General features: G+C 36.0%; 2 protein-coding genes across 2 annotated transcripts; one reads left to right on the top strand and one right to left on the bottom strand.

Moving 5' to 3' along the window:
- The first annotated feature begins 2,003 nt into the window (after positions 1 to 2,003).
- On the top strand, positions 2,004 to 3,716 carry LOC113287073 (3-ketoacyl-CoA synthase 1-like). The gene has a single exon (XM_026535734.1). It carries the CDS (start codon positions 2,039 to 2,041, stop codon positions 3,461 to 3,463), a length of 1,425 nt encoding a protein of 474 aa, XP_026391519.1. The 5' UTR covers positions 2,004 to 2,038; the 3' UTR covers positions 3,464 to 3,716.
- A 2,316-nt stretch (positions 3,717 to 6,032) lies between these two features.
- On the bottom strand, positions 6,033 to 6,714 carry LOC113285510 (chromatin accessibility complex protein 1-like). Its single transcript, XM_026534386.1, has one exon. The coding sequence runs from the start codon at positions 6,628 to 6,630 to the stop codon at positions 6,193 to 6,195; it is 438 nt and encodes a 145-aa protein (XP_026390171.1). The 5' UTR covers positions 6,631 to 6,714; the 3' UTR covers positions 6,033 to 6,192.
- Positions 6,715 to 11,493: the final 4,779 nt, after the last annotated feature.

The following is an 11,493-nucleotide window of genomic DNA, read 5'->3' as shown; positions in this document are numbered from 1 at the left end:
AATAACCAACCATCTCAATCAAGTTGAACTGTGGCTTGGATTTTATAGAAAAAGAAGAGGAAGAAAAAGTCAATACGTTGTTGAGCCAATAAGGGTCCCCCGTCCCTCCACTATAAATTCGTTAGTTAGGGTCGGCATTTGCTATAAAGATCATTAATACGGTGAAGTAATATGCACAGGAACATGGTGCCGTACACGACGTTTACTCTTATAACCGCCCGGAAACATCAGTCTAACCCACCAGTCGATTAAGATTACTTAGACCCATTACTACCAATAAGTTACCTTCGTAGACCAAAACCTGTTACGGCAGGTAACCAAATTTCATGAAACTTTGTAACCCTGCAGTTTTGCATAGGACATGTGCATGAAAATCTTTACAGTACTCTATCATTGCCAATAATCTCTCCTAGGTTTGACTTCGTGGCCAATATGAGCTTTGGTATTTAAGAGCACTTCTCCCATTACTATTTCAACTAATTTCCGGGGTCAATGGTCAACCAGACACCCCAAACTAGTAGTACCACATAACAGTGTACGATCCCAGCATATAGTGCTGTTACAGAAAGAAATTTGTCAACGAACAATAAACACTTGCTTTTCCCTATACATCCCACTCTGACTTACCTAATATTGTGCATTTTTTCCAATCCAATAATGCATGCGTTGGAGATATCTTCTAATCTCATTGGTAGTAGCAGAGTGGGAGAAAATTCGTTACACCAACAAGTAGGAGTAGGAGTAGGAAATTTAGGGTTGCACCTACTTGTACTGATTCATTCTAACTGACAACCTAGGTAGTAAAGTTCTGAACTACTTGACCGAGAGCTAACACCAATACATGATCAATTCGTGGAAAAGGTACATACAATGACTTTCTAACTGACCTTCAGGTAAGAATGCGTTAATATCACACGTCTTGGTATTACTATTTTATGTCGATGACCTTCTCCATCTGATACTATACTGGTAGGTACATATGAACAACCCAACAACATCAACACGTACACGAGGACTTTGCTGCTTCCATCAATATATCATGCAGATGATGCAGTTTTAGGTTTTATTTTGCAAAATACTGTACAGTTGTACTGCATGAGGATTTAATAAGGCCAGCAAGATAAGGCACTGGAACTATTTGCTTCAAACTTCCAAATCAGGCTGAATCTAAGATGGTTTACTTTGAATTCTCACCAAAAGCATAATCCTTTTCATTTCCCATTGAATTCGTGGTCCTGAAAGTCTTTGTATTATTCAAACAAAAATGGGAACTTGTAGTAAATGCAGCAGAATAGAGACACAGACAGGTTAATTAATAGGGCAGGAGACAGATAGAAGAAGAATAACTTGAAAAATAGATCCCCCTGCCTCTCTGCCACAACCAAATACTCTCAATTGGCGGCTTCCTCACCATTAGGCATTAGCAAACCTCATTCTTGTGCTTGTTTGGCCCAAAATCATCCAATGTAGATAACCCTTGTAACAGTCAATTTAAGCCCATGTTTTTGAAGAAAATAAAAGTCAATGGGGTCAAATGCCCCAAATTCCAAAGTCACTGTCCAATAATTCCTGTAACAAGTGGGATACGTTGCACCAGTAGTCCGTCTGACTATTTTGGTCTGATGTTTTGTCCAGTACTCATTTTTTCTCCTCATTTTTAGTCTTCACTGTCATTGCTCTCTTCAATGTTCTTTTGCCTAGCTTCCCAACTGTACCAGCTCTAACTCTCCATCAATTCTCTTCTTTAAAACTCTTCACATTTTCTTTTTCTCTAGAAAAACACACTTCACTTATGTCATTGTTAGTACACTCCACATATATCCCTCCAAGTTGATCTTATTTAATGGTGTGAATATGACCATAGACCCAACAGTAGTATCTCTAAAGCTTAAACGAACCCTGTTTGCTCACCACATTAAATTGCTGCATTAATTACTCTCTAACGAAACGCATGTATAAAAACACATCTTTAGCTCTCCCATTCACAAATCTACCACCACCACCACAACTAGTCTTTTTTCAAAACTTCTCTAATAAAATGATGAAGTTATCATTGACAAAGATTCAAGTTCTAAATCTTTCATTTGCAGTTCTTTTAACCCTAACTCTTCTCATTCACACGCTCTTATCTTTCTCACATCTTCTTGATATTCTCTCTGAAAACTTGTTACTTTCATTATCATGCACTTGGTGCATATTCATATCATGTTTCTTTTACTATAAAACACGTCCTTACCCTACTTTACTCCTTGATTACTCATGTTTTAAACCAAACTTTGATCGTAAATGCAGTTATGAAGTAGCTGAATATTTTGTTCGTCGTAGTAAAAGATTTACGAAAATAAGTGAAGAGTTTATGCGTGGGATTTATTTGAAATCGGGTCTTGGTGACGAAACATATGTACCACCTTTCATTTTTGAACATGATTATGAAGCTAAGTTAACTTCAGCTCTTCAAGAAGCGGAAGAAGGTATGTTTGCATCCATCGATTCACTTCTAGAGAAAACCAAGATCGACCCAAAAGATATTACCGTTCTGATTGTTACGTGCGGCAGCTTTACACCGGTTCCATCGTTGACATCACTCGTGGTTAATAAGTATAATCTGAATCCAAGCATCAAAACTTATAACCTTAGTGGTATGGGGTGTAGTTCTGGTGTTATGAGTATTGATTTAGCTTCTAAGGTTTTAAGCAGTAGTACTGATATCGGGTACGCCTTAACTGTTGTTACTGAAAGTATTAGTTTGGGTTGGTATTTTGGTGATAATCGTTCAATGCTTGTTACCAACTGCATATTTCGTGTTGGGTGTGCAGCTGCTATAGTTACTAATGACCCGAAGACAAAACGAGTTGCTAAATTTGAACTCACTAACTCGTTAAGAACTCATCATGGCGCTGATGATTCGGCTTATAGAGCATCTTTTCAAGAAGAAGATGAAATGGGCGAGGTTGGGGTTTCTCTTACTAAAGATTTGATAAGAGTTGCTGGTGTTAATTTACGTCAACATATTAAAACATTAGCTCCACGAGTTTTACCACTGAGTCAACTCGTTATGTACGCGTACTCGGTTCTTATGTCCGTTTTATCAAAAGGAGAGTCGAAACCAATTGTGCCTGATTTTATGACTGCATTTGAGCATGCTTGTATTCATACTGGTGGGAAAGCTGTGATTGAACAAGTTGCAAGGGTTTTACGGCTGGATGATGACGTGACTGAGCCGGCTCGGATGTGTTTACACCGGTTTGGGAATACTTCTAGTAGTCTTGTGTTTTATGAATTGGCTTATTTTGAAGCTAAGAAAAGGATGAACAAAGGTGATAAAACTTGGGTGCTGGCATTTGGAACTGGTTTCAAAGTTTGCAGTCTTGTACTAAAATCTCTTAGAGATTCTTCTAGTGATATTGAACATGATAATCCATGGAAGGATTGTCTTCATAGATATCCATTGAAAGCTTGGTAGAGAAAGACCGAGGGGATAGCATGGTAAAAGAAAATGAAAATTACTTCCAATAAAACAGTAAGAAAGTCACAAAGAAACTGTGAAGTTTACCAAAACAAAAGGGGGGTGACAAGGAGAAGATTTACATGAAATGCTTGTTTAATATTAAATTTTACTGTAATTAAATTTACAATGATAATTTTGAGTGTTGATTGATAATACTAGTTGCTATAAATTTCCAGAAATATATTTTACCCTTTTTTTAATGCAAAAATGCATGAGTGTCAAATTTTGGTTACACAATAGGAGCATTTTTCTTTCTTTTTCTTCTTTGATATTCAAGAAATTAGATTTTGTCTAAACTATCATCCACAACAATGCATGGATGTAAATTATGGTTAAACATTAGGAGCATTTTTCTTGAATAAAAGAGAAATGAGATGTGAATTTTGATAATCAAACTATGGTTACAAGTTTAGGGCATTTTTCTTCTCTTTTTCCTCAGTATTAAAGTTCGAAAGAGATGTGAATTCTGACATTTATGAAATTAAATTCTGTCTGAACTGTCATCCACGACAATGTACCACGTTAGTAAGAAGATATACCTCCGGTTCAGGAAAACCGATACTTTCATTTTTCTTATATTTTTGCCCAAAAATAGGCTAAATTTAAAAGTATCACTTTTCTGAAACGAAGGGAGTATTTGTTATTTTGTGTGGTCATAAATTGAGCCTGATACGTAGTAAAAAAAGTGTGCACAAAATCAGACTCGTTTATCTTCGAACAAAAAGACACCGTAAGTGAAAATATATTGGTGTACCTAGGTGTTTAGTCGGGAGAAGTACATTTTCGAAGTAGAATGTGATGGTTCAATAGGATCTATTGGTGTTCCAATAAATTAGTTGAAAAGGAAAAGTGATAATTGCCAAAGAAATGTCGACCATGGAATGGTGGGTTCTCTAGTTTGAAGAAGATAGGACAACCAAGTGGGCGAGAGACAATAAAAGAGATAGGGTGTGGGTTATGGGCATTGATTTTGTTGCCGTGTCCTACTTCTTCAAAATTGGAGGAGAAGTAATCCTAAATTTCTTTCTTTTCATTTATTGTGCTCTCTCGAGTTTAATGAGTACAGCAAATCTATCGTAGATTTCTTCAGAAATTACATGGAAAAGGATTTCTTCAGGAATCAGTTATATCTACTGCTTTTTCTTCTTTTCAAGGACTAGTAGTTGAAACCATGTTTTCCTAACCCCATGAGGACCATGTTTGCCAAAAGGGATAAAACATTGTTTCAACTATATCATGTACTGAAATGGAATACCTGCAACTAACACTAATTATTGACTACTAGATATGTAATAGAGTTTCAATTGTTTGATAAAACTTCCTAATCTCTAACTACATGAATACTTCATTTTCATTTTACTTGTAAAGAGGTAACAGTTAAATCTGTTTTACCCGTCCGAAGCTAAAAAAATTTACAGGGTTCAACTGAAGTTTGAGCAAAAGCTAATTTTTATCGTAGGATGATCTTTTTTTCATTGTCTATTACACTTGTTCACAAAAAATTAGCCCATTCCGAAATATGTAATCTTACCATCTACATGTTTAAAATCTACCACTGAAACAGGTGCGACCCTCTAAGAGCTAATGTACTGGGGAAAGGTCCTCTCAACGCTTTAAGTCTTAGGTGCCCGAAGGAAATGTCATCTCAATGCTTTAATTCTTATGTGCCCGAAGGAAATGTCATCTCAATGCTTTAATTCTTATGTGCCAGGAGGAAAGATCCTCTCAATGCGCTAATGCACCCAGTGACCACACAAGAAAATGAGCACAACTAGCTCATATTGCTCTAAATCCAGCTCATGTACCTCTGGAAGAAAAAAAACTTATTTAAGCTGCACTAACATGGGTTTTATGGAAGGAACGAAACATATCATACTTTTAAGACTGATGGTGACTTGGGTTACGAAGCTAGATCCTTGGTGTTGACTTGGGAAAAATCAGCTGGACATTCACTTTCATATAAACTTCTGGCATTCAGTTCTTGGTTGGGACACTATTTACTACCAATTTCTGCTTGTCCCCTATGCGTCTATATCCTCTACAATGCACATTATGTATATTTTTCTTATCTCCTAATAAATTCTTCCTGTCCGTCCCAATGCTCGATGAAAATGAGTGAAAAGACAAGCATAGCAGTATTTGAATGACAGCAAGAGTTTGATACGCCTACGATTAAGACAACTCCATGGAATGATCATACACAAGTTGTGAATCAACAAAGTGTGTCATGTTATATGTGTGTGGTTTTCTTTATAGGAATCATGTGTATCAAAAAATGTGATCTTTGGGTACAGGACATGCCTAACAAGACCTAAAAGACAGGAGCAAGCCCGTGCTCGTATACCCTTGTCAACAAAATAAAACCTGCGCAGCAGCATTGAAGCTCATATGCATTTTACTTGCATAAGCTCAACCTGGTCCATAAAACTGGCTCTATGGGTTCTGTGAATTCTATCCAATGTTCAGAAATTCGCCACAGCCGAAACACCATTAGGCACATACAAAAATTACATCAATCATATTGAAATTGGGCATTATCCTCAACATAATTGCAAGTTCAGAAACTCTTTAATTTCAAAACAATTAAACAAGATACTAACATTTCAGAGGTGTAAACAAAGTATAAATGTAAAAATAACTTCAGCTAACACATAGATAAAGTTCATGAACCCTAAATTGTAAAATTAAGATTCCTCAACAACAGATTTTTTAAAGAATTGATCAATACGACGAGTACCAACCGGAAGAGGCTTTTCAAGATGAGATTCAGATCGTTTCTGAGGTTCTGCTCCCACCGAAGGATTCGACTCAGGCATTGGAAGAGAATCGAGTAAGAAATCACTAGTGGGTTGATGTCGTTTAGCTGCAATTCTCAAATGTTCGAATTTGATTGTTTTTCTCTTCTTCTCTAATACGACTCTTGTTGATTTCTCGGTTAAAAATTGAAGAAATAGATCTGTTGAGAGCGAAACTAGATGTAAAGCTTCTGAGTTTATCTTGTTTATTTCTGGATCTATTTTCATGATTTTCTTGATTCGGCTCAATGGAAATACTGATTTCAGATTCTCTCTGCTTTCTTCTTCGCCTTCTTCTATTTCTACTACTTCTACTGCTTCCGCCATTTTTCTAATTGTGCAGAGAAAAATGGAGAGATTTGGGGTTTCAGAGGTTTAATAGAAATAGAAGTTGTGTTGACGATGTTACCCTTTAAAAAACGCATAATGAATTGGATTATTCCTTTATAAGATTCTAATTAGGAAGGTAGTTTAGTCTAAGAAACAATAGTTTCCCGCCAAAACAAAATCTTACCGCCAAAACTAAAACAGAGAGGATATTTTGATTGTTTGCCCGGAACCGACCTTTGGGGAAAAGTTTGCCTTCTCACATCATCCTTGTTTGGATCCTCGTTAGCAATTAGGGGTTTGGCATACGTACGGAACGGCAAACGTACATATATTATTCGGATTTGTAAAAATCAAATTTGATCAAAAATCCGATCAATGCTTCGTGATTCGGTAGTAGTTCAGAATGCTACACGTACGTGCATAATCCATTTTCGAAATACGAGTTCGGCGTACAAACCATAAATGTCAATTTATATATATATATATTGCATGAGGTGAGAAATGTGTTTTAATATGGAAAGCGAAGTGATTATGGGTAAAATATGTGAAACAACTAACAAAAATCGGCGCTTGGCACACTGGTTTGGTGTTCACTCTTGTGAAACGGGAAACTCAGGTTCGATTCCCTCTACTCACAATTTTCCCTCAGACTTTAAATTAAAGTCTCACCGAATCAAATGGACGAAGTATTCTGGCGGATTATTCGGTTTCCGCTTTAAATTAAATTCTCACCGAACCAAATGGACGAAGTATTCGGATCCACGAATTATTCGCGGATTATTCGGTTTCCGGTTTTCACATACTAGACACGTATCAGGTTCGGAAGTCCGACTTGGAGTCTAACTCGGTACACATATATTTCGATTTCGAAGTACTTGAGTCAGCTACAATTCAAATTAATTTTTACACATGTCGATTTCCAATCCGACCTTTAGCGAAGAGTTTGTTATCATACATTTTGATTGCTCTGATATGATTGGTATCTGAATCTAACTTAGCCCTGAGTCACTTTTCGGATCCGTTTTTTTTATTTATTTCTTTCGATGTCAGGCTTGAGGTTCGACCTGGCACATACATCATATTCAAAAGCATTTGAGTCAGATAGAATTTATAACCCGACTCACCGGACACGTATCTCACTAGATTCAAGTATTTTCCTACAACCAATTCAGATGTAAATGTAAAAAATTAGATTCAGACTAACCAATTTTGTACATGACACAACTCGTTGGTACCTGAATCAAATTTAATAAGCTGGATTCAGATGTACCTGAGCCAAATTCAGTTGAATTACAAAAATGAACTCATATATAACATTATGTATTATTTATTTTTACAGATATCATTCGTGACCTGACTTATCTGGATCTAACTCGATGTGTTTGATTTTAGAGTCAAATCTGACTCGACTGGCTTAAAAATATGCGAGTCAGTGGCTTGATCCCATGATGCATGGAAATTTTGTCTCAGACTCAAACATGTATGAATAAGGGATTAGATATGAGTCAGGTCTGACAAAAACTCAAAAAAAAAAACTCGCTTGAGTCTGGGATCGACTGAGACCCAGATTGCGAGTGGGACGCAAACAAACATGTTGTAAGTCATTGGTGGTGATAAACAATAAAATAATCGAGATTTACTATTAGATACATGTATTGTCCGTAATTTATAAATCTTTTTGGTTTCCATAATTTCTTTTTGGTTTCATCAGAAAAAAAGGTTTCCATGAAGAAATCGGAAACAAGAAAACCATATGTTTTACCATCTCTATATATAATTGTAACTCACGGATTTTAAACTACAAAAGACATGAGAAACAATATTAGCAGCAGCACGCAACAACAAATGTTGAACATTGCCAGAAGTTGTTTGCTTTTAAATCCTCTCAAGGTTACCTGCGAAATCATCAACTATCTGTAAGTATCGCTCCAAGACTTGGTTTTTTATAATTTCCAACCCTGAATTTGTCAAAATGCACCTTCATCGCATGATCCAGAAAAACGAACCCAAGCTCATGCTTCTAACTGCTGAAAATAAAGCCTCTAGTGACGAAGATTATTCCCTAGTTAACTCCATATCTATAAGTTATGATTTATTATATTCTTCGCTATCATCTACGGATGATATTTGTGATGATGATGTTGTTGAAATGATTCGCCCATTAAAAGATTCTTCTTATCCAATTCTCTTTTTTGGGATCTTGTAATGGTTTGATTTGTATGATGTACCACATTACTGGTAGTGTGTCATTCCTTGTAGTCTGGAACCCAACAACTAGAGAATACAAGATATTTCCCAAATCAAAAATTGGAGTTAACTATGTAGGCCACGACGTTATATATTCGTTTAGTTATGATCACAAGACTGATGACTACAAGTTACTAAAAGTTGAAAATTTTCGAGGAATTAGTAATGATAGTTCAGTAAACATACAAGGAAGTGAGGATGTTGCTGCTGAAATGTATACATTACGGTCAGACTCGTGGAGAAGCATTAACACCATTCCTCATATGTTTCCTTATGTGAAGGATAATAGTCCCACATTAATAATATCCCCTTAATAAACTTAAAATACAATATGGAAGGGATACTCCACTCACTGCCAAGCAGTTTCAAAAGCATAAGACCAATAAGACATAGGCAGGGAAGCATGAGTAAGAGGAGCTAAACATGTTTCTACTATATATGCCTATGTTTTCTTTCATCTGGACCATTTTGGGCATGAGCATAAGGACAAGGCACTCTGTGACCTTGAAAAAGCGGGGGTCTAACAACCACACCTAATATTTCGATTAACAATCTGTATGGACTATCTCCAATATAGTTTTAATAGAATCAACTAGACAGTCAGACTCAATCTTAATAAAAGTATATCAAAGAGTTATATCTCTATTTCTCGATTCAATACTTACTCAAGCAAATAGAAATCTGCGAGTCAAATTAAATACAAGAGAAATCACTTGAACGGTACCAAAGACCAATATTCAAGTATCAATCAATTTCAATCAACAACCAAAGGTTGAATTTCCAAATTAATAGATTCGACGGACAACCTGTGATATTTCAATTATACAACAAAATATAATACGGAAAAATAATAACACAGACACCGGAAGTTTTGTTAACGAGGAAACCGCAAATGCAGAAAAACCCTGAGACCTAGTCCAGATTGAACACACACTGTATTAATCCGCTACAGACACTAGCCTACTACAAATTAACTTTGGTCTGGACTGTAGTTGAACCCCAATCAATCTCACACTGATTCAAAGTACAGTTGCGCTCCAACATCTCTGATCCCAGCAGGATACTACGCACTTGATTCCCTTAGATGATCTCACCGACAACTAAGAGTTGCTACGACCCAAATTCGAAGACTTTAATAAACAAATCTGTATCACACAGAAAAGTCTACGGTAATAGATAAATCTGTCTCCCACAGAAATATCTACGAGTTTTTGTTCCGTCTTTTGATAAATCAAGGTGAACAGGAACCAATTGATAAACCAGACTTATATAACCGAAGAACATCTCAGTATTATCAATCACGTCATAATAATCTAAATCATATGATGGCGAAACTAGATATTGTGGAATCAAAAACGATGAGACGAAGATATTTATGACTACTTTTATATTTTTCCTATCAGAGAAATCAATCTCAAGCCAATCCTTACGATTGTACTTAGTACGATGGAAGCAAGATCAGATCACACAACTACAAGAAAAGTAGTATCGGTCTGGCTTCACAATCCCAATGAAGTCTTCAAGTCGTTAACCTACAGGGTCTCTGTAGAAACCTAAGGTTAAAGGATAATCGACTCTAGCTAATACAACCAGTATCACACATGAGGTGTGGGGATTAGGTTTACCAGGTGCTAGAGTTCTCCCTTATACAGTCTTTCAAATCAGGGTTTGTAATCAATATTATCTTAGTAACAAAGCATTCAATATTCACCGTTAGATGAAAACCTAATTAGATTCAAGTTAATATCTTTCAACCGTTAGATCGAAAATTAACTTGTTACACAGAAATGAAATGCACGTTTATTTAGGTTTGTCTAACCGTACCCAAACATGTAAATCTAGTTGGTTCAACAGTAGTTAACCAAATGGTTAGCCATATGAGCACTTTCATATCAACCATATTCTTCTTTACCACAACTAGTTCAAATGACTCAAATGAACTAGTTAGAGAGTTGTTCAATTGATTAGATCTTTATAATAGATACAATTGGAACAAAAACGATTTGATTCACTCAAATCGATTCATGAACTTTATAGCCACGGTTTGCAAACTTGCATTCCTTAGTTTATATAAGTTTAAGTTCACGAATAATCGTTTTTAGAAAATAACCAACTTAAGTACACGGACTTAAGTATCCGGAATAAGTTTGTAAATAGTTCACAAACTCCAGCATATTTTCTCGGGAAGAGAACCTCCGACAGTACGCGGACTGGGTTCGCGGACTCTGTTCCGGTTTTCCTGAGCAGCAAAATCCGTATACTTTGGTTCAAGGAATAAAAATGACTTATACATGTATGATTTACCACACAATGCTTATATCCAATACTGGTTATATAATCTAAAATCTCATTTCAATCATTGAAACATTCTTAGACGTTATATAATTGTTGTTCACAAACCATTTTTCGTCAAACCCATTTTCAAGTGATTGAAACTTAACATGACTTTCGTCACTAGTAAAAATGAACTTGGCCAAAGCGAAAGCTTACTAACACATATTTCGATAAATAGATAAGCAAGATAAACTCGGCTCGAAATAGCAAATGTGTATAATCAAAGTCTATATAGCAAAACGACTTTTGTCTCAAGATAGGAGATAGAGTAGATAGACT

The sequence above is a fragment of the Papaver somniferum genome, chromosome 6, assembly GCF_003573695.1.
Source record: "Papaver somniferum cultivar HN1 chromosome 6, ASM357369v1, whole genome shotgun sequence".
Lineage (NCBI taxonomy): Eukaryota > Viridiplantae > Streptophyta > Magnoliopsida > Ranunculales > Papaveraceae > Papaver > Papaver somniferum.
This window is presented reverse-complemented; position numbering and strand designations above follow the sequence as displayed.

Excerpts from the sequence above, each read along its gene's own strand:
- LOC113287073 (XM_026535734.1), top strand. The coding sequence starts at position 2,039 with ATGATGAAGTTATCATTGACAAAGATTCAAGTTCTAAATCTTTCATTT.
- LOC113285510 (XM_026534386.1), bottom strand. The coding sequence starts at position 6,630 with ATGGCGGAAGCAGTAGAAGTAGTAGAAATAGAAGAAGGCGAAGAAGAA.